The sequence below is a fragment of the Stegastes partitus genome, unplaced genomic scaffold (assembly GCF_000690725.1).
Source record: "Stegastes partitus isolate 25-593 unplaced genomic scaffold, Stegastes_partitus-1.0.2 Scaffold2382, whole genome shotgun sequence".
NCBI lineage: Eukaryota > Metazoa > Chordata > Actinopteri > Pomacentridae > Stegastes > Stegastes partitus.
In genome coordinates, this window is record NW_007580113.1 from 34,350 (window position 1) to 57,811 (window position 23,462).

General features: G+C 41.1%; 2 protein-coding genes across 2 annotated transcripts in view; both read left to right on the forward strand.

Annotated features, from left to right (window-relative positions):
* Positions 1 to 4,924, forward strand: part of nup107 (nucleoporin 107) — an 11,041-nt gene extending 6,117 nt beyond the window's left edge. The window contains 12 exon segments of the mRNA XM_008305025.1: positions 713 to 890; positions 1,018 to 1,066; positions 1,141 to 1,210; positions 1,291 to 1,406; positions 1,678 to 1,867; positions 1,945 to 2,051; positions 2,297 to 2,399; positions 2,487 to 2,647; positions 2,932 to 3,057; positions 3,390 to 3,503; positions 4,380 to 4,547; positions 4,708 to 4,924. Of these exon segments, the coding sequence (XP_008303247.1) occupies positions 713 to 890; positions 1,018 to 1,066; positions 1,141 to 1,210; positions 1,291 to 1,406; positions 1,678 to 1,867; positions 1,945 to 2,051; positions 2,297 to 2,399; positions 2,487 to 2,647; positions 2,932 to 3,057; positions 3,390 to 3,503; positions 4,380 to 4,547; positions 4,708 to 4,821 (1,496 nt within the window). The 3' untranslated portion in view covers positions 4,822 to 4,924.
* Positions 4,925 to 6,080: 1,156 nt separating this feature from the next.
* On the forward strand, positions 6,081 to 22,328 carry mdm2 (MDM2 proto-oncogene). Its single transcript, XM_008305023.1, has 14 exons — positions 6,081 to 6,193; positions 10,557 to 10,593; positions 11,380 to 11,546; positions 12,931 to 13,005; positions 13,953 to 14,086; positions 14,175 to 14,224; positions 16,247 to 16,305; positions 16,873 to 16,963; positions 17,049 to 17,242; positions 17,325 to 17,456; positions 17,590 to 17,661; positions 17,996 to 18,034; positions 18,661 to 18,838; positions 21,460 to 22,328. The coding sequence occupies exons 3-14, from the start codon at positions 11,496 to 11,498 to the stop codon at positions 21,927 to 21,929; spliced, it is 1,545 nt and encodes a 514-aa protein (XP_008303245.1). The 5' UTR covers positions 6,081 to 6,193; positions 10,557 to 10,593; positions 11,380 to 11,495; the 3' UTR covers positions 21,930 to 22,328.
* The last annotated feature ends 1,134 nt before the right edge of the window (positions 22,329 to 23,462 follow it).

Below are 23,462 nucleotides of genomic sequence, written 5' to 3' on the forward strand. Positions count from 1 at the left end.
ACAACAATAAAAGACACAAAAATAAACATAAATAAGGACAAAGAAGTCACATTAAATAAGGAAAGAAAGGTGCACACAGGAAGTTCAGTGTCTTTCATTGTTTATTTTACAAATTGAACCAAAAGCAATCAATATTTTTTAAGTGTCCACAGTTTCTTTGCTTTTTATTTTTACCAAAACTGGAAAACAATGTTTGCTTCAAACACGTTAAATATTTTACTTCTTGCATATTTAACTTGTCGTCTGCAGTTCAGCCCAAAAGTCTCAGAATTTTTGCCGCAAGACTTTTGGTCGCAGCTGAATCACGAACGGCTTCCCGGTTCTGCCAAAGAGTACAAAATTGTAATTTTTTTACGGAATCTGATGAGAGCAAAGTGTTTATTTTTGGTGAATATTTAAATTAGACAAGTAGAATGAAGAGATTTGGGTGAAGTTTAGGAATAAAACTGGTTTTCTGATGGGACTTAGATCATAGACGTCTGTCTGAAAGGTGAAAATCAGACGATTCTGTCTTATTTTACAGCTTCTGGCTCTGATAGATGATGTAGTTTTGGCTAATTTAAATTTATTTTCCAGATGTTTTGGGGTTCAGAGCATAAAAAGGGATCATCATGTTTATTCTTACCTTCTAGATGTGTTCAGTTTGACTCTGCAGCAGCGTTATTATTATTATAATTATAAGACACATAACCAGTCTGTAGATCCTCCTGATGGTGGTGATTAAACACTGACTGTGTGTTTCAGCTGCTGGCGGTGTGCGAGTCGTGGGAGGACTGTGTGTGGGCCTACTTCAGGGTGATGGTCGACTCTCTGGTTGAGAAGGACCTCATGTCGTCGGGCATGGCCCACCAGGAGGTGGAGACGCTGCCTCGGGAATACCTGGAGGCAAAGTAAGAGCCGATTTTAGAGCTCAGCTGCCATCACAGCGTTTCCTACAGTTAAATAGTTTTGTCACTAGACAATAATTTCAAAGTCAAACCTGAGAGTAAAAACACACCTGGTTTGTCTCCTCCTCAGCTGGACGATGGAGAAAGTGTTCGAGGAGCTTCAAGCTGCAGAATCAAAGGTGAAACTCACTCCGACTGTTTAACAGATGATGAAGTCACACGACCACAATAACCGAGTGTTTTCTGTCTTCAGAGGGTTTTGGAGGAGACGAGGGAACACTACCACGTCATCCAGAAGTTCGTCATCCTGGGAGACCTGGACGGTAAGAACTTGAACTCACGTGATTACTGTTTTCATCGCCTCTGAAAACATCTCTTAACCTCGCTCTGCCGTCCCGTTCAGGTCTGTTGGAGGAGTTTTCTGATTGGCTGACGGCCTCTAAGCCCCTCCCCTCCCACCTGCTGCGCTTCATGACTCACCTGGCGCTGTTCTTCCGATCTCTGGGCTTGGCGCTGAAGGTAAAGTTCACAGTTCAGGGTTATTTCTTTCAGCCCATGTAGGTCCCATCCTGAAGCCTGAGCTCCTCGTCAGGTTCTCCTCCTCTCCACTCATCCATCAGTTATTGAGTCTCAGATTCCAACAATGTTCAATTTAAAATCATTTGAACTCGATTTGTTTGTGTTGATGTTACTCAGCAGCTCTCAGGACGTTTTGCAGCCATTTTTTTTTCTAGTTTGATCATCAGACTTTAGTTTAATTCTAAATACTTCCCGTTACCGTCTCTCTCAGGAGGAGGTGTGCGTCGATGTGCTGAAGGCCTACGTCTCCCTCCTGATCCGGGACCAGCAGACCGACCTCGTGGCGAGTTACGTCGGCCAGCTCCCCGCCGACGTCGCCACCGCTCAGTACGCCGCCTTCCTGGAGACCGTGAGCCAGCCGGAGCTCCGCCCACGCTGCCTGCAGCTCGCCACCGACGCCGGTGAGACGGGAAACCGAAACCTGGAGGACGATGAGTGTCCTCACTGAGAGACCTTCTGAACGTTTTTTATTTTGCAGGTCTGGACGTTTCTGCGATCACGAAGCTGGTGGTGGAGACGGTGAGGGAGAGCGACGACACCGAGTTCATGCACCACAGCCAGACGCTGGAGACGGCGACGACGAAGGTAGACGAGAGACGGCACACATACACAGAGGATTGTTAGTCATCAAGGAGGCTCAGACTGATGTTTAAAATCGAAAAAGAGGTCTGGGCCTGGTATTTAGCAGACTTTTGTCTTTTTTTATAGAAACAACAATCTAAATGAGTGAATGAAACAATCAATAAATCACACATCTAGAACATTTTAAATCAGACGTCTGACCAGAAGACAGAGCAGGTGGACTGACTGTGATGCTGTTGGTCCAACAGGAGGATCAGAGGAAGATCGACGTCATCGACTGGCTGCTGTTCGACCCGTCGCACCGAGCCGAGGCCCTCAAACAGTCCAACGCCATCATGAGGAAGTTTCTGGGTACTTGTTGTGTCCTTATTTACTTATTTATTAATCGTGGAACTTGTTGTTTTCCTCTCAGATGTTAAGATTTTGATTTTCCTTCAGCTCTGCAGAAACACGACGCGGCCAAAGCCGTGTTTTCTAAAGTTCCCGAGGACTCGATGAAGGAGATCTACTGCCAGTGGTCGGGCGTCGGCCAGACGCCGCCTCTACCTGCCGAGGACGAGAACGCCATCAGAGAGCACCTGTGCATCAGAGCCTACCTGGTCTGTAGCCAGAGCTGTGACGATATTCTAAAATGATGTTTGATGGTGATATTGATGATATTTTGATGCCCAGACTCTTCATAACTGCTTCAATCTTCTCTCAATCAGGTTTATTGATCTGGAAAAAATACTACAAACACTTTCTAATCGTACTGTTCTTAGTTCTTTATTTTATCGCCAGTAGATGGCGCTCAAGTCGCATCTAACACATGAAATGTTTATATTTTTTATCAATGTTTGGCTTCAACCCTCCTTAATGCTCCTGCTTCCTGACATCCTGACAGGAAGCCCACGAGGCCTTCACCGATTGGTTCAGCCACAGCAGCTCCGCCCCCCAGAAGCCGGCGCCGGCCCCCGAGGCCAAGTTCACCGAGAGGGTCGCCAACGAGATGAGAGAGAAAGAGTACCAGGTAGACGCTGTCATTATTTTTTAAGGCATTTTCATTAATATTCATATTTTAGTATAACGAGGAGTTAATTCCACCAATAAATCTTTGATTAAGGTTTGATTTTAAAGGTTTATTCCACCCATTTAGTACTTTCTAACTAACAAATGACAGTGTTATGATATATTGCAGGAGGTAAAAGTCTGAAAACGCTGGTTTTAGTGTGTTTTAGTGCTTCAGAACTCCACAGGGCTCCTTTAGGTACCAGTAGGACGACATAAAAGTCTTCTTTCATGTAAACGCTCTGACTTTCTGTCTGTTTTGGTTCACTAACGTCTTCCTGTTCTGTCTGTCAGGCTTCTCTGTCGGCCTGGTCGTGTCGTCTGGACGTTCTGACCGAAGACGTGAAGGAAAGAATCTACAACGTTCTGCTGTTCGTAGACGGAGGCTGGATGGTCGACAACAGACAGGTTAATAAAGACTCGTTAAAGACTCGTTAGAGACACAATCTATACGACGGAGGAGAGGAACTAGTTTAACATTAAGGATGGTTGAGAAAAATAATGTTGATTTCAGTCCCTACAGCCAGTTAGCTTAGCATAGCTTAGCTTAGCTTAGCTTAGCATTATGACTGGAGGTATCCACTAACCTGGTTCAGGTTTAAGTGAGTTTATTTGTTTAGCATCTAGTTGTTGTTCAAAGGGCTTGAAGAGCAACATTTTAAAAGATAAAACATAAAATATAAAACACATCAGAGTAAAATTTACTAAATTAAATTAACCAAAAAACTGTGGACACGTTGATTAATGTGCACACAATTTTTTTTTTTAAATAATAAAAACGATTAATTGAAACTGCAGAAAAAACAAAAAATAAGAAAATAAAGTCGAATGCATCTGTAAAGCTAAAGCATTTTAAAATAATATGTTCATTATTGCTAATTTTGCTTTGATATATTTATTCAGCTAAATAATTAATGATGATGATGTAAATAATAATTAGTAATAACAATTGCTAGTTAAAAAAAAAAACATAACATAAAATATATAACATATTTCTTAAATTTTAAACTGGCTTTTTGAGAATCTCCTTCATAGACTTTATGTACTTTTTGCTTTCTGAACACATTTTACTCAACAAGTTTTGCAGTTTGGTCCATTTTGTTCAGTGGAGGCTGAATTAGTTTTACTATTTATTTTCCAGGTAAATTAACATTTAATGAAACGACAACAAAACCTACAAAGAACACCAACAGTAGTGCAAAGTGGAGCCTGGAAACTGGAACACAAACACTGATGAATCGGTGCCTGATCGATGGTTAAATAAACTGATGGTTTGTGTTTCAGGACTCTGAGCAGGATTCGGAGCGCCGCCACCAGATGGCGTCGCTGCGCTCTCTCTGTCTGCCTCGGCTCAGCTTCCTGCTGCTCAGCGTCCTGCAGAGCTCCTCCAGACACCAGGAGGCGCTGCGGCTCGCCGACATCATCTCGTCGGACCAGCACCGACTCTACCAGGTAGACAAACAGAAACGCTTCTAAACTCTAAAGAAGTGTTTTTACTGTAGTTTAATCAACACGACTTCTGTTCGTTCAGGTTCTGGTTTCTTGTTTGTTCTGTCGATCATCTGCTGGTTCTGTCTGTGCATCAGTTCTGATGTTTATTTGTTTCTTTCAGGTTTTCTCCAAAGAGGAGCTCCGGAGGTTTCTGCAGAAGCTCAGGGACTCGTCGCTGGCTCTGCTGGACCGAGGACTCGACCCGCTGGGCTACGAGTTACAGCCGTCAAGCTAAAATCGCACCGAGCAGCGTTTGGGTCGCTGCAGTTTTTCAGAATCTGTTTGTTTTTTTGTTTTGTTTTGTTTTTTTTTCAAAATAAAAGCCTGTGTTATCTTTAGAGGGTTTGACATTTTATTTGAAGTTGAGCTGCTGCTGGTTACCTGCGGGATCAGAGTTTGGGTTTAAAAATGCAAACACACATCACCTTAGGTTGATAAATGTTTTTAGTATCTTCATTTTGTCCTTCTAGTTAAATTGCAGATGATACATTTAATTTGAAAATCATATGTGCAAAAGATATACCTTAAAATGGACAATTGATTCATTCGACTATAAAACAATGTGAAGGTGATATTTTTGGGATTAAATAGTTTTTATACTGTGAAAACATCTAAAGATAAATAGGTAATTTTGAAAGTAGTATTTCAAGATGGGTTTTTTTGGGGGGGGGAGTTGTAATTTCTTAAGAAAAAACATGTTTTAGGATTTTTTTTGTGTGAAAAAGTCATATTTCATGAGCAAAGCTGCAGTTTCCCCCCTAAAAAAGTTTTAATATGTCAAGAAAAACAAAGCTCGAGACAAGTTTTAGAAGAAAAATGTCAATATTTAAAATTTTAAAAGTCGTATTTAAAGAAATTCAAAGTACAAAAGAAATGTATTTTATATAGAAATGAATAATAAACCTTTAATCAGAGCTTTCAAAACTGGAACTACAAGATGCCTCACACAAAACAGCAGGAATAAAACACTAGAAAATAATATAAACTACGAGTATTGCCAGTAAGCTCTTAGTTTAGTTTCAAATAAATCTCATAAAATTATTTACTTCCTAAGTGTTTGCATTTAATTTCCCTCAAATGTAGTTTAAATTCCTTCATGAAGAAGAGCAAACTGATGACAGAGAAATAAGGAATCATTTATTTACATTACAGGAATATCCAGTTATTTCATATTGAATAAAGGAACATTACACAGTTTTATGGTCAAAGTTTTTCAGACTTGACTGAATAGTAAAAAGGAGTTGGAAGTTGGACATTTGGGGGATTTGTTCGTTGGTCAAATGTGAAGTCAGACTCGTCAACAGATTAGTCATCAATGGAAAACCCTGCAAAGTGTTGTTCCCCTTTTGAAAATGACTCAGTTTACAAAGCAAACCCCCAACTTCCTGTTAATAACAATACTATTAATATTAAACTATCATATTTTTTAAGGGTACTCATAGCTGTAGTTCCCTGTTGCGGCCACCAGGGGCTCCGCTGACTGAAGCGCCAAACGAACAAGTCCGATAACAGACTGAAACACGTCGACTGTCGGACGCTGAACAAACTGGAAACCCGGTGAATAACCGTCGTTTCGGAATATTATTTAACCGACAGCTTATTAACAGGTACGTAGACAATAATTACCCTTAATTACCCTCGAGGTTGGCCGTGCGAATTCAGCAGACGCACGACTTGGTTAGCAGGTGGCTAGCGGCGCGCTAGCAGGCCGCAGAGCCTCGGACTTTCCTGACTGACGCACCGAGGAGTCGCCGCACGCGGGCGTTCGTTTGTTTGTTGTTTGCTGGCGGCTCTGATAGTGTGAAATTGAACGGGCTCATATGTTTAATTGAGTTTGAACTTTAACGGTGGCTGGTTTATTTAAATCTCATATCTGTGTGTTGTTTTTAACCTTAAATTGGAACATTTGGTGTAAAGTTGTGCAGTTAGCTCGTTTGTTGTTAGCTTGCTGGCTGGCTAACTGGGTTTCAGTGTTGTGAAGCAGCTGGAGTGATTTTTGATTTTTACATTAATGTGAGCGTTAGTTAGAAGCAAATACTGCAGTTTTAACCTGATGACTGATACAGAAGAGCAGCATTAAATCATGTCCATGTGTGCAGGCTAGCTCATCGCGGTTTTATTGTTGGTAGTAGCTGTTAACCATCAACTTTGAAGTTAGTGTTTATTTGCATTTACCGGCTCTGTGACCCAGATTATAACCAAAGCAGCTGAATTTACTGGTTCAGACTGTTAATGTAACTCATATAATGCTGGTTAGCACTTGTCAAAGGGGTTGTATTGTGACTGAAACGTTAATAAAGCACCAAAACAGCTTATTTTAATGAGAAAACAAGCTGTTTCAAATTTCAGATTCTGTATGAACATTGCAAAAGAGATGATTTCTTTACTCTGTATTAAATGAATAGTACTAATAATGTAAAGTCATCGTGGTTCTGACAGTGTAGCTTGTAAATATAAATACTAATCTAGAGCCTAAACCCTACTATAATAACACAAACATTATTTTAGTCACAGTAATCAGTTATAATAGAAGCTTATTAAAGACATACCTCTGCTATCATCATGGGGATGAAGTTGTGTGTATTTGCACGTTCAGTCTGTTTAATCCAAATAAAAACATGCACATAAACTGCATCTTATTTTTGCAACGACAGCTGACAGGAGCCAGATGGCAGCAGCAGCACATTAACTTATCCTGCAGACAACATGTTTCACCTTTTTATAAATAAAAGTATTTAAAGTCTCTCAGCTGTCTGAACTTAATCTCATTAATCTCCCACTGATGTGTGTGAAAGTTTAAGGGATCCAGAGGTGAGGAAAAGACTCCAGTTGTGTTTGTACAGTAAAAAAACGCTCAGAGCAGAACAAGTCCGGGCATATTTTCCTGCCTGTGTGTTGTAATAGCAGCGAACAGCTGACTCATGCTGCCTGTCAGCTGCTTGGGAACATTCAGTCACACAGACTGATGCCTGGACACATTTAGGGTGAACTCGGGCCAAACTGGGCCGATCAGGGCTAAATAGGAGTAGTAGGTTCACTACATGTGAACAGGGCAAACATTAAAACTAATACACATCACAGTGAAACCTGCTCAGATCAGTACTCATGTTAGGATCGTTATGAGGTTTTGTCTTGCAAGTTTTCTCTTAAGTTCATCTTTAAACATGCAAATGAGGAAACCTTTGACTAATTAAAAATGCACACGTTTGCATTAATGTCCAGAACAAGAATCAGCTGCAGAAGCTTAGTTTTATTTTGTCAACATGACATTTTTGCTGCAAAAACTTCTGACATCTCTCATTTAACAGCCAAAGTATGAACCAATCGTTATTTTTCTTTTGTCAACAACTATATCTGATTTTAAAAATGTTTTAAACTGTAATTTAGCAGTTTCATCTATTATATATTTTTTTAAAAAAAGTCAAATTAAACGAGGGAACTTAGTGATTATTCAGAGTTAACAGGGTTTTAAAGTTATTTTGCGTTAGGTCTTTATGCGCTTCATAAATAAAGCTGCAGCAATTAATCCATCAGCAGCTGTTCTGATCGTAGAAAACTTAAAAACCTGTTCTTGCTGCTTCTCACATGTGAAGGTTTTCTGGTTCGTTTCCTCCTCTGTGATCGTAAACTGAACATCTTTGGGTTGTTAACACGAAACGAGATAAGATAGAAACTTTAATGAGCCGGAAGGAAGTTGTTTTGTCAGATATTGCTGTGAAAAAAACTAAATGACATAAAAAAATCAATAGAAAAGCAGGAGGATGTGAGTACGATACGTTGCTGACAAATTAAATAAGACAAGAATAATGCTTTCAATAATACTGTAATAATAAATAACATGCAGAAAAGTGAAATATTGCACCTAAAAAATGAAACGCTGCGCGTCAGGTTGACATGTTTCAGTATTTTCTGACATTTCACACTCACAACTCGTCCTTTTATGGAGAAAACAAACTGTGGCTGCAGCCCGGTTCATGAATGAGAAAATACTGTCAGCAGCTGGAAAAAAAAAAAAAAGATCTATTTTTGCGGCGTCTTGTAGGAACACAGTGTTCTCTCTGCATCAGACTGAGTGAATGGAGCTTATTGTGAGGAGTCTAAATGCTGCTGAAGTGGGGATTTCTCACTCGCAGTTTGAGGAAGAAACATCGATTTAGGAAAACCGATTTCACGCACGTTCTGTAGTTGAGACGTAACGATGCTGCAGTAAAACAAAGGCATTGATGTGAAGTTTTGGATGTTTTCTTTCTTTTGTTGTTGGGACAAAACGGCCCAAAATCTCAGACTTGAGCAGAAAAAACAACATTTTCATGGTGTTTTGCATTAAAAAAAACCCAATGATTATATGTTTGTTTGTTTACAAAACTAGTAAACAATAAAAATGGTAACGCATGATGACGGAAGGAAAAGGACACAAGTTCAACACGCTGAGTTTACAGCGATAAAAGTGAGATTTGTTAGTGTTTTGAACTTGTAGGAAATCTGCCTCTTTGTCGTGTTTAACGTCAGTTTTAATGTTTTATCTTTAATGAGAAGCTTCACACCTGAACTTGAGGGAAGTTTCTGCTTGATGACAAAACAAAATGTCAGATTTTTATTCTTAATGTTTGTCTGTTTTAATCAGAGTCCTTTGATTCTGCCGCCTCATTAGCCGACCCTCAGGAGTTTCTGTCGAGGTTTTCTGCCCCACCATAGAGCTCACATGTCAGTAGGTGAAGGGTTTCAGCGTTGATTGATCCGTCAGTGGTTTTCTTGATTAGCTGATGAGTGATTTGATTTGTGTTGATCAAAGCCTGAGACGACCCGAAGACGTTCAGGTTACTGTCACATAGATACTCGCATTAAAGAAGCTGTAATCAGAGGATTTAAATGTTGCTCGAAATGATTAAATCGTTAATAAAATAGCTGGAGATTAATGTAGGAGTTTAACTTGAGAAACAAGAGAAAAGTGCAAAGTTTTGAAATACAGTCCATGAGAACTAGTTTAATTTTCTGATCATCATGTAATTCGATGTGTTAAAAACTGGATTTTTCTCTCACTTAGGGCTGAATTATTACTATTAATTGAAATTCAACTGAAAATGTAACATCCAGCGTCCAAATCTTAGAAGTGGAAATGAAAACAAAGTAGATAAAAACCTGCCACAGAGACGACTCGGCCTTTAAACCCAATTCTGCCGACGTTAGACAACTTTTTGTTTGTTTGTTTGCAGTCAATATTAGTTTAAGTGGAAAAGAAATGCAGAAATTAGAATTTCCACTAAATTCTTGACTCCTTTCAATCATTAAATCTGTCAAAACATCCACAACATGATGAGTTCTTTGCACATCTTTCAGCCTCTGACTGTTATCTGATCCAACTCATTTGATTTGACGTTTGATTAGATCGCTTCAAACATTTAATCTCTTCTGTCTCTTTCTCAGCGTCTCTAAGTATTTCCTCGTGTCACGCTGATGGTTTCATAGATTTAGTTTCTGTTAATGTTTGTTTTCTTTCCAACTTTCCAGCTGGGTTTCTAGAAATTTTTTTTTTAAAGTTTTGGGGTGTGACTGAAACAGGAAAACTGTGTGAAGATGAACTTTACTCACTTCTCTGAAACCGTGAACACTCCGGGGATTCAGCCCCCGCTCAGCCCTGGTTAGCGCTGGTTACCGCGGTTACCACCAGCCTGGTTAGCGTGGTGTTCTAACCCAGTCAGACATGAGTCATGGTGGACTAGTCCTGGCATGTTCTGCTCAGAGCCATACGATTAAATCAGCTGTTGCTGTCAGTTCAGACATGAACACAGTCTGCTGCTGACTCAGCCCAGAGCGCCCGGCCGGCCCTGATAGGCCCTGATAGGCCCGCCTGGGCTAGGCCGGGCCAACCAGGCTAGTCTAGTCCTGACATGTCTGAGCTGCTGTATAAGAGGCTGCTGCTGCTGCTGCTCTGCTCACTGCACTTTATCTGCTTTTTGTTTTCTTGCACAGGATGAGCTGCTGATTCTGGTTTTCTCTGTGAATACTGGTGAGTTTCTATTATTTCTTATATTCACTGCACACGGTAAACACAGCCGCTACATACGTGTCAGAAAACTGGTGTTTGTCCTTCTGTCAGAGTCTAATCCTGTCTGGACAGTAACACATTATTATTTATTATTTATCTTGTTGGAAAATGCAGCTTTTAGTTGTTTTTTTAAGCAAAATTCACAAACATTTCTCACTTCCAGCATCTTAAATATATTATTTGCAACATCAGTGTTTTCCCTGCATGCAATATCTGAATCCTACACATCGAATAATCTGTACAAAGTCAACTTTACTATTTTTTGCACTAGTGTACCTTCATTTTTGTGCCTTTTTTGTGTATAACGCTGCAGTTTTTATCGTTTCCCTGCTCTGGGATCAGTAAAAGCTCATCTTTAGTCTGCAATTAAACTGGAATTAGAAGCTTTATCGTCGTTATAATGCAGCACAAGACGGAAATACGACCACAGTTTAAAGGTTAAATGTGTGCAAAATAAAAAAACTATAAAAACACATCAAGGCTTCACAGCTAATTATAAAAAAGCTGAATCATAAACTAGAAACCTGAACCTTTTACTTGTTTTCTTTGCAGGAGAACGTGTTTGTTTTTTAATATTTTGCACACTGAACAGTCAGTAATTAAAATAACCACCAGTTGCACTCCTGGTTTGAGGTGAAGACTTCGAGGAAACGCAGCTTAACGTGACTCATCTCTTTAGTTTCACAGAGTAAGGAGTCTGATTTTAAAGCTCAGTCCTGGTGAGGGGTTTTTTTTTTCTTCCACCAGCTGGAGGGTTTCATGCAGCTCAGCAGGAGGACGTCGCTCAGCTGCTGGACTCATGACTCGTGTCCTCTGTATTGATCTGTGCTCGGTGTTTGTGTGCAGGATCGATCAGCTTCACCATGTCAGCTGACGGGGGGCTCAGCACCGACTCGGCCGACGACAACAAACTGGTGAGACGCTGTGTTTGGACGCTTCAATGAGGATTATGAGTCTTTTGGCTGCCGGTCAGACTGTCTGATAGCAGACGGGACACTTGATGTGATAACGTATGGACAGAAAAGGCAGGAAGGTTCTGCAAATTAAAACTGCTAAATACACTCTATTAACGACCTGAACTAAAGTCTGAGAAGGTTACGATTCCCCAGCAGCTTTAGAGGAAGTTTGGGAAAAGTTTATGCCGTTTTTCAGTCCTCTTTGAACTCCTTCTGGGCTTTTTGCTTCATTTTTCACTCCAACATGAAGTCCTGCAGCTCTGGAAACACAACAACCATGAGGGAGGTGTTATCTGTGCAGAGCGATGGAGTTAAAATGACTTATTCTACAAAAAACTACAAAAACTTTGCCAACACCAGACAAAACAGTGACTCTAAACACTGTGGAGGCTGATTTTACAACGTCTACAGACTCTTCACCCTCTAGAGACTCTGTTCATCAGCTGTGGAAACATGTTTCACTGTGCTGGATGTGTCCTCTGTTCACTGTTTCTGAGCCACGCTGCTTTTATTTATTGATTCAGAAGATTTGATTTTCCTTTTTGTGTTTCGTTTGTGTTGTTTTTGTCTCTTAAATGTCAAATTTTGTCTTGTTTTTGTCTCATTTTATGTGTCCGGGACACGTTAGCCTCTGATTCTAATCACTTTGCGGCTAATTTGTGTTGCTTTTTGTCTCACTTTTGACAAGTTGTGTGCTGCTTGTGTGTTTTTTGTTGTTTTTTTTTAGCGTTTGTTTGATGCTGACATTGTTTTTGTGTCTCTTTGTTGTCGTTCTGTCGCCACAAACTTCAGATATTTAACTAATCTCCACGTTTCCAGCCTCTCGTCTTTGCTCTGCTCCTCAGCTGTAGAAAGACGTTTCACCGTGATGCATGTGTCCTCTGTGCATTTATTCATTGATCCAGGCTGCCTGCAGCTCATCAGAATGTTTGCAGATTTTTTTGCCGAGTCACTGTTAGTCACAGCTGAGTCATGCATGGCTTGGATTTTATTGGGGGTTTTGTTTGGGTCGTTTCTTAGAACTAAACCACAAACCACAGTTCAGACGATCGGAAAGTTGTAGTGACTCATGTTGATGTGACTCACACACGAGTCGTTTTCTCATTTTTTATAAAGAAAACTTGGAGTTCAAAGAGTTACTAGAAAAACATCCTCATAAATCAGTTTGTTTGTTAGATTTATGCCTTTTTTTTATTTTTATTATTTATCAGTGAACTAGAGTAGATGTTTTCCACACTGATCCTCTGTTTGACTGATGATGCATTAAACATCATCGGGTAAATACTCTCAGCAGTACACTTCCTGTTTACTAACTTCCTGTTTCCTGTTTTCGTGTGTTCAGGTGCGACCAAAGGTGGAGTTCTGTTCTCTGCTGCAGGACGCCGGAGCCACGAAAGATGTTTTCACCATGAAGGAGGTACGACGAGTGGAAACGCTGCAGATTTAACCGAACGATCGACTCTTATTTCCACCTTTTTACACTTTTTATGAGCTGCTTTCTGTGTCTTTTGTGTTCGGTCGTCCTGGTTTAGGGAGTGACCGAGAGCTTGTTTTATAAAAAAGAGGGAAGTTTAAACCTTCTAACGATCCACAGGATTGGATTTACTGGTTTTGATGTTGGGCTTGAAGCAGTTTGTCCGACTTGGAGCTCAATCCGAGTGAGGAAGGAAACTTGTTTTTGGTTTAGAGCTGCTTACAAAACGATCTGGAGTAATAAACGGCTAAATGCATGACAGGAGTCGCTTGTTAAGTTAAGCTGTTGTTTGCCCGCTGGCTGCAAATCAGAAACACAAAGAGGGAGTTGTGGTTTTGGTTGTTGGACTGTTGTGTGTGATGCTGAAGCTGCTCTACTCTGTGGATGTTTACTGAATCAGCAGCGGTGAGTGAAAAAAAAGTTCAGATGTCAGTTTGGATGTGGAGCAGCTGCTCTGCAACAGACCAGGACTGAGGTTCAAGTAGTTTTCTCCCCAGTTAGAGGAGAACGTCTGCTCAGTTTTTACTCTTTGTGGCTGTAACTTGTATGTATTTAATAATTATTTGCACTTTAAGCTGCGTTCAGGTGTTTAAACGGCATAAAAATGTGGTTTTTAAAGTTCTAAATGCCAAAAAAATGTACAAGACTTGCTGCTGGAGAAAAAATAGAAGCAGATTAGACTTAAGTTTTGATATATTTTTATTTGTAGATGATTAAAAGCTGCCCTGTTGATTAGTACGTATTATTTATGGCTGCGTTGATCCTCTCAGCTGGTGTTTTTGTCTAATTTGATCTAAAACGTGTGCATGAACGCGTCTAAATCGAGCCTCCTGAGCTCCCGTCGGCTCTTACGTTCCTCCCGTGATGCGTCTGTGGCCGTCTCCGTGCAGGTGATGTTCTACCTGGGCCAGTACATCATCCAGAAGCAGCTGTACGACCAGAAGCAGCAGCACATCGTCCACTGCTCCCAGGATGCACTGGGCCGAGTGCTGGGCGTCGACAGCTTCTCCGTCAAAGAGCCTCGGTGAGCGGAAATAAAAAAAAAAAAAGATTCTTGAAGGGAGATGCTCGTCTGGGATGTGAAGAATCTGATTTATTTGTTTGTGTTCCAGGGTTCTGTTTGCAATGATCACCAAGAACCTGGTGACGGTGAAGAGTCAAGGTAGGACGACTTCTCACCTCTTTATGCTCCTTATTTTACGTTTTTTTATATGATTCTCCTCCTTTTTTTTTATTCTCTGTGTCACGAAGAGGCGTCACATTTACATTAAATAAACCCGAGGACCTCGTATTAATGCTGCAAAAACTAAAAAAAAAGTATTATTTAGGCTCAACAGTTGAAATAATGTTCAACTAGCAAAGTTAATTTAAGGTTATTAGCTTTTTAATCAAACTTAATGATTAGTAACACAAGTTTTTAAGCTGATTACTCACTAAATTAAGTTGTTCCCTCTTATATTTCTAACTTTTTTGAAATCGTAATCATTAATAAACATGATCATAATTAGGAAAACAAGTATTTCAGTTGACAAATTAAAATAAAAAAGTGACTCCAGTGATGATTAGTCCGAAGAGGGAACTTGAAACCCCGACCTGATTTAGTTATAAAGCCAGTTTGATTAAATTACCACAACTGACATTTAGTTTTAAACTAATTAAAGCAGAAATGTAAGTTTAAAATTACACATATTTAGTTTAATGTGACAACATCTTGTCAACTGAACCCCTTAAAATAATAAAAAGTTGATCTAAATCAGTAAATAAGATTTTTTAATTCTCGAATCCATACATTTAATTAAGTGCTTTTTAATAAAGTGAACGTTTATTATTTAGATGATGTTTGAAATATTTGGTTACTTAAAAAGCAGCAAAGTAAATTTAACTAAAACATTCTTCATATCACATCTGTTGATCCTGACAAAGACGTTAAAATTAGTTTTTTGTTTAGGGACGATAAATCGAGTACTTAATTATGTAATATAATTCTGTAAATGAAGCTGCAAAATATGCAAAAACTACCGTCGTGGATTAGAAATAACTAGAATAAGAACAAAAGCCGACTTGTCCTCTTAAAGGAACTGACTGTTAAATCTGCAGATGGTGCGTTTCCATCCTCAGACGGCTTCAGGCGTCCGATGCGGTTCAAGATTCGACCTTCCCTGACTGAAGACGCTCGTTTGTTGTTCGTCGAGTCGAGCAGCTGGCGTCGCCTCCGGCCGACTCTCGGACCGGCTGCGTTCGCTGCTGAACCGACGGCGAACAAACCTCGAGTGTTTGTTTGTCGCGTCGATCACAGCGCGTCTTTGTCGTCGGCGTTCCCCCGAGTTTAGACACGCTTAGGACGTCGTATAAAACTTGTGAAGTCATGAACCGGCAGAACAAACTGAGACCGACTGTTAACTTACAGACGAATAAACTTAAGATTTATTGTTGTGCTTTAACCTTTTGGCTTTTTACTCGCCGTGGGCTCATTTTTACTGCAACATGAAGAGACAGAACTTAGAAACTGCTTTTTCTTTGCAGTAAAAAAAAAAAGTTAAATGCAATTAATAATAAAGAAAAAACCCTTAAGTTGAATTTCTTTGTCTGTTGTGTATTTTTTTTTAGATATATTATTATTTTTCTAAGTGCCCAGAGCTGCTACAAGTAAAGGAAGAAACTTAAAAAATGTAAAAAACAGAAAAACCATGAACATTTTAAAATCGTGGCTCTCCACTCTGTCTGAACACTGCCTGCAGTTCAGCCCAAAACTCTGAGTGTTCGTCATGAACGCTGTCACGGTTGCGCTGAAGTTTTATTTACTACAAGATTTAACGAACGATGCACACGGGTTGTTTTATTTTTGGCAAATCTTTACAGAAGAAATACAGAATAAAGTGATTTTCAGTTTGTTTAAGCTCAGATTTGTTTTTTGTTTTTTTTCCAGACAAAACCCAAAGTCACCCGTGATCAGTTCATGAACCGTCGGAAAGTTGAAAATCTGACTATTTTTTCAGTTTTTACAGTTTCTGACTCTGATAAATGGAGTAATTTTGGTGATTTTTTTTAGCCTTTGAAACCTGCCGGCTGGTTCTGGGACTTAGATGGTTAACGTGACTGAAGTTAGAAAACAGACGAGCCGTACTTCATCCTGCTGCTCAGATTCTCACAAAACAAACCGTCTTTGTCTTTTTTTTCCTCTCAGAGTCGACGACGAGCTCGAATGAAGCACACAACAACAGCTCGACGGACAGAGGGACGGAGGTGAGACGCTCGTTAGGGCTGCATTTAAAATATTAACCAACAGCGCTGCCGTCTTTATATCTACGTAAGTTATAAATTAGATTTAGATTCACTTTGTTGCAGGTTTTAGCTTAAATGTGGAGGCAGCTTGTTGACAAGAATGCAAACAAACAGCTTATTTTGCAAAATCAAGACGAGAAGCAAATCATTTATTTATCTAAACTTCAGTTTATTTTAATGCTGAATTCATTTTAAGACGATAAAATCTCAGAACATGTTGCACATGTTGTTCTAAAGCGTCGTTAAGGTGGACTAAACGAGTCAAATTACATAAAATTGCACATTTTTAAATGGAGTTTGGTGATTTTAGAAGACTGTCCAACTGTGGGAAGACGTGCAGAAAAAGAAAAAACAAGAACTATACTAAAGTACTGCTGATCGTGCAGGTTTTTCCATGAGTAGAAAGAAATCTAAATTGTGCAGAATGTAATCTGTACAAAATGTTCATGACACAGTTTTAAACATAAAGTCTGAAGGAAGAAGCTGCAGCTTTTTTCCTCCTAAATCCGAATGTGTTTGTGCTTTTAGGAGGGAGACACAGAAAGTCGCTCTTCATCACCAGACAGGAGGAGGAGGAGGAGAAGACGGAGGAGGAGGAGCTGCAGGAGCAGCGATCCAGGTGAGAATCTCCTCCGAGGCCCCGCCGCCTCCTCGTTAGCTTAATTAAAACACACCTGTGGCTTTAACGCACCTGATCTGTGCAGGTCCGTCACACAGCCTGGAGGACGACGAGGGCGAGTCGGAGTCTGAGGAGGAGGAGGAAGGAGAAGGCAGGAAGAGGAGGAGGTCCGACAGCTACTCGCTGACGTTCGACGACAGCCTGTCCTGGTGCGTGATTGGCGGGCTGGTAGGCGGGCGGGACCGAGGCAGCAGCCAGTCGTCGGACTCCCACAGCACGGTGAGCATCATGACACACAAACACACCTGAGCCGGTCGGTCGGCGCCGAGCTGCTCGATAACTCTGACGACTCTGTGTGCAGTCGGGGAGGTCGGAGGTGACGGTCGCCGCTTCGGACTCGGACAGCGACAACTTCAGCGTCGAGTTCGAGGTCGAGTCCGTCGATTCGGACGACTACAACGAAGACGACGCTTCTCTCTCCGCAGATGATCAGGTAGGAACGCAAACTCTTGTCTGTGTTTGCACATTTCGACTGTCCAAGCACCTTGCAGATGCCTTTTCTTAAAGCCGCTGTATTGTTATTGTGTATCTGTACTAAACCCGGCTGTCTGTGTGTCTGCGTCCAGGTGTACGAGGTGACCATCTTTGAAGCCGAGGACGACGACTCCTTTGACGAGGACACGGAGATCAGTGAAGCTGTGAGTCCAAACACCGATTTAACAAAAACTAAAGCTCCTTTCACACTCGCACGTCTGTCTGACACGTCTCACGTCTTTAAGAAGCATCACTCTTCTGTAAAAGTCACGGCGTTGATCCTGGCGGCACATTTCTGCGTCATTGTTAACACAAGTGGGTGCGCTCAGGGGTCTGTGGTCAGACAGGTGTGTGAGCAAGAAATCAGGTGTTCTAATGTCAGATTTGTCCGAGATGAAGCAGTGACTTTAAATGTAAACACTGCAGTCGATGGTGTTGATGTGATGGAGGCAGGCTGCTGCTGCCGTTGTAATTGAATGTATTGCATCTTTCCTTCAGTCGCCGTCTCCCTGCCTGCTGCTGCTCTCTGATCATCAGGTGTGTCTGAGTCTCCCTTTCTGCACCTGCCTCCTCATCTGCTCTTATTTTGCTTTTTTAAATTTTATCGCTTTATCATCAGAACAGCTACGTAGCGCCAGACAGACTGACGAGGCCACAGAGGAAATTAAACTCCTGCAGTCTGGAGCTCTGTGACTGATAAAAACGATCCTTAAAAATAGAACAAAGCCATAATTAAAGAGGAGGGAAGAGCTCGTGATGCTTTAACAGACAGGCAACAGCACTTCAGTCATGTGAAGCGATTATTTTTGCACATTTTAGCACCAATATTCATCTAAAAACACCAGAAAAAGGGGAAAAAAAAGTCACAAAACATCTTTTTTATTCACTTATCTGTACGTTTCAAACCACAAAATGTCCATAAAATTGAAGATAAAAGCTCAGATTAATGAGATTTTCCACTTTTCTGTTGGTAAAGTTTTCAGTAAAGTGTTAAAGAAATCATAAATAAACTGTTATTTATCAGTTGATGTTCTGTTTATTATGTTGCTGTAGCTCCCTGCTGTACTGTTGTGTTTCTGTCTGAATTAATCTGATAAACATTCATGTAAAAAGTTTTCTACTTTATTCTGTGTTGTCGCTCTAACTCTTCGTTCTCCTCTCAGGACTACTGGCGCTGTGTGAAGTGCGACGAGCTGAACCCGCCTCTGCCCAGGAACTGTCAGCGCTGCTGGACTCTGCGCCAGGATTGGCTGCCCGAGGTGTCAATCAACCTGGCCTCCTCCAGCCCTAAAGCCCTGCCCACAAAGCCCAGCAACCAATCAGCTGCCAAAGAGGCTCCAGGTGAGTTTTTGTTTTGAAAATCAAACGAGCCTGTTGGAGGCTTTAAGGGATAAAAATAACTCTGACTGATTAGTGAAGAAGTTTTTTAAAGAAATTATGAAACATATTGACCATAAATAGAGCTTTCAGACGTCTTTAATTTGTCTGATTAAAATCAAATTTGTCATATAATAATAAATGTTATATATTTTTAAGTGACACATAATATTCATAAAATGTATGGAAAATCAACATAGAACAATCAAGCACAATGAAAATAAATGAAATCAGGCCACTAAAAATACAGAAAACAAACTATTTCTCTTAATTTTTATCTGTATATAAACATATTTTTTATCAGGTATTTCAGGTCATATTAATCTGTTTTGTTTTGTTGGGATGTTTTGATTTAATTAAGGATGAATTTAAGTTCAGGAAATTCTTTTCCACCTGACCTTAATGCTGATTGGCTGATTTATTAACACCAGCACTGTGCTTTAATGTTAACTTACTCGACTATGTACCATAACAGCTTCAGTGATTAAACATATTTAATGTTCAGGATAACTCACAGCAGCCAGTCTGTTCTTTACAGGATTTATTTATTTTTTGCAAATGAATTCTTCAAATAAAAACCCAACAATAAATAAACTAAATTAAGATAAAAGCAGTAGAATAATCAACACATTAGAGATGATAAAAGGCTTTTATTTATTTTAAAGATGCATTTATAAGAAAGTGTAAACGGGAAAACTAACTCGACTGTCTTTCAAATTGTCGTTACTCTAATGCTGGATCTTTGGAGCATTTTTACGAGACTTTGTCCAAAGTGTGACACAAAAAGCATGAATTCTTTAATTAATTACCAACACGTTGAACTCTTTAAGTTGTTGCATGTGGTGTTTCCTAAATTGCAGCCTTTGGAATTGTTAATTGAGTATTGATTTGACATTAATTAACAGAGAAGAAACACCACAGATCACAGGTGAAGAAGTGAGACACTATAACTACAACTAAACAGGTGGTTATAATACGTTTTAGCAGCAAAGAAGTGGATGATGATAAACCGACTGTGGATAAGTAAAGAAACTGAAGATAGTCCAGGGTGGAGGAGCAGGAGGTCCAGCGCCCCCTAGTGGAACACAGCTACAGCTACAACAGAACTACATCAACAGAACTCAGACTGAAGCCTCTCAACTGTAAATCCTCCATATTCCTGCCCAGGTGCACCTACATGTAGGAATATGAGGTTCTACAGTGGAGAAACCGTCTCGCCAAAAGGCTGCGAGGTGGAGCTGTGGGAATATGCTAAATGTAGTACAGATTTAAACTAATACAGACTTCTGCTGGTGGCTGTAGATGCTTCCCTCCACTCGCTGTAGCATCACAGGGACTGAAACTAGTCTGTAGCTCACCCATGTAGACATAAACATGTATTTTACAAGCTTCACTTCATGCAGTCTCGGCCTAATCAGCAACAGAGAATAACTCACAACGTAACAGTTCTGTTGTTTATTTGTTGCTGTCAACAAAAACGCATTCACTGCTCGTCACTCGAGTAGGAACAAGCTGAACTTTATGGGTTTTTAAAGCTGTTTAACCTTCATCCAAGAGGCCTCCTCCTCTGTTTAGAGATGGTTCTTCTATTCTAACATAGACGTCTTCCAGAATGTGGACACGTTGGCCTTTAAAGGAACGTCTGTTGTCACTCAGATGCTGAGTTTAGTCCTTTATATCCGTCTGTACACTCCTGACTGTAGACATAACGCTGCTCAGCTTGTGTTTGGATGTTGTGTCTCGTTCTTGTCTGAGTGCTTCTGGGATGTTGTGCTGTTTTCTCTGCACCGTTGCTGACTCCATTAGTAGAGATAGTTCAGTGGTTTCTTAACGTGTGCTGCAACGCAAGAAGTTCTTATTTACATTCTTTTTGATCCGTATAAACAGTTGGTCCAGCTCCAACGTGCTGCCAGTTCAGGAAAACACTCCAAAAAGTAGAGTTAACGTGACTCTTTTACTGCTTATTATTCACTTTAAATCTCCACCAGCGTCCAGCCGTGATGATGATGGACTGTGACTACGTCCACCAGCCGTTAGCATTTGACGCTACGCTGCTTTAACGGGAGACGTTTGTTTGTTTAGGAGCTCAGGAAGGCGGCAGCTTTAGTCCAACGCTATCGCTGCACAGACGGTGTGATCACACTGCTGTTGTGGTTACGGCCGACACGCTGGTGGCGATTGTGCAGCAGCGGGTTTGCATCGACGCTGCTGTGTTCCTGAACTCCTCAATAAACAAACATCTGACGTGGATGCAGCCAAAGTCCAACCAGTTACCAGACATCCAGCCCCAGTTAGGGCCAGAGTTAGAACTGAATTAACTGTTTATATTGAAAGGGATGCAAACAATATATACAATAGTCAATTAGTGTTTTGTGTCGGTTTTCTGAGTTTAATTAGACCCTAATTAACACTAACTGGGTCTTAACTGTAATGTTAGTGTTTTACTGGAGGGTGCACACACAGTTTATCTTGTTTGTGTTGCATTTTGTGGTCTATATTTGTACCTTTTTGTTTTCAGAAGCTGCTACACCAGTAAAGTTAGTATTTTATTAAACTCTCTAACCTTGATGTCGTGACTCCTGAAGGTTTCGACGTCGAGGAGAACGAAGGAGTCGACGTTCCGGACGGGAAGCGAGCTAAAACCCCTCCGGTCCTGTCCCAGTGTCTCTCAGACTCGACATCGTCTGCTCCCAACTCCCAGGAGCTCGTCTCAGAACCGTCGTCCTCGCAGGAGAAGCTCTGGACTCCCGACTCTCAGCCGTCGTCCTCCATCGACTCCCAGGAGCTCCTACCGTCTTCTCCGCCGGCTCCACCTCCGCCTCTGTCGGTGCCGGACCTGGAGCGCAGCGTGTCGGCCGAGTGGCGGCTGCCGGACTCGTGTCTGGACCCGTGCCTCATCTGCCAGTCCCGGCCCAAGAACGGCTGCATCGTCCACGGGCGGACCGGACACCTCATGTCCTGCTACGTGTGCGCCAGGAAGCTGAAGAAGAGGAACAAGCTGTGTCCGGTCTGCAGGCTGCCCATCCAGTCTGTGATCCTCACCTACCTCAGCTGAGACCCGCGGCGGTCCTGAAGCCCCACAACCCCCAGACAGCAGAAACATGAAGGTCTACTGAGTCACAGGTTCACCTCTGGTGGGAACGCCTCAGCGCCATGGATTTACTCATTAATTACCAAATACTAGTTCTGTTTTCGTCCATCGGCACATCCTCACACGCCCGATTTCATTTTTCTCACTTTTTCGGGAAAATGGTTCAACAATAAATCTGGTGGTGATCCAATCATCTCTGGCTCTCCTGTCTGGAGCTCCACACCCACTGGAAGATCTGAAAACGCTTCAGCACCACTAGAACCTGGACGTCTTCTCAATTAACTGATGGTTTTGTTTATTAATTGTCAGAAAATTGTGGAAAATGGACGACATATGAGGTGTGTCAGAAAGGTTCCAGGACTGGTGTCACAAAAGATGTAGTTCAAACCCAAACGCACTTCCCCAGCCTTCTCCGGCACGCCGCCATGCACTCCTGGAAGGATCCTCGATGACCCCCTAGAGCTTGGGGAAGAGGAAACAATCCCACGGAGCCATGTGGGGCGAGCAGGGAGGTTGTTCTTCTCAGCCAGGAACTGTTGATGCTCAGGGCGTTGTCATGGTGAAGCAGCCACGACTCTCGCCTCGTCTCGCACTGAACAAAGCAAACATCACAGGAGCTCTTAGTAGACGTGCTGGGGTTACCCTGAAGAGGATGTGAAATATATCTTCTGTGACACCTTTCTGACACGCCTCATATAAACCATAAAGAGGAAAAAAAAAAAGGACCAAAACGCTGATCGAGCTGCAGCGATCAAACTATTCAAAGTTATTTTTATAGACAGAGAACAGTAAAACCGTGCAGATGTATTTTGTTGTTCTGCATTCACCATGACGAGCGTTTTCCACCGTTTCATCAGTTAATTGAGGAGACCGGTGGAGCTGGAGCTCTGGTCTGACTGGTGGACGACATCTTTGCTTTAACACATCAAACTGTGCGTCTTCTGGGGACTGTTTTCACCGACAGACTAATTAATCCACAGCTGGTGAAGACGACTGGAGCTCAGAGGATGAAAACCGCACAACACTTAATAGTTTTTGTTTTAATTTCTAAAAAAAAATAAACAATATAGAGATATAAAATATATAAAACCAGCAGAATTACCCTTTTTAATTGCGCTTGAAACTATTTTCCTGAACCTGCTCGCTCTCAGACACTCCTGAATCGTCTCCGCTGGGAGCTGGTCGGTTCGTTCTGTGTGTGTTTAGTGACGCTGTTTAAAAAAATGAGCAAATAAACCCTCTGATGGAAAACGTCGGACTGTTCCTTTAAAGTCTTGTCTCAACATCTGGCAACGCTTTATTTTACTGGCGTTTAATTTTCAGTTCTTTCAAAGAAAGAGGCACATTTCCATTCGTTAATTTATTAGTCACGTGACGTGTGACTGGAAGATTTGAACGTTTCTCTATTTTGTGTTTTATTGGTACCAAATGTTGTTTATTTCTCTGGAAAGTTATTGCCATTAAAATAAAGCGTGGGTCAACGTTATTTATTATTTG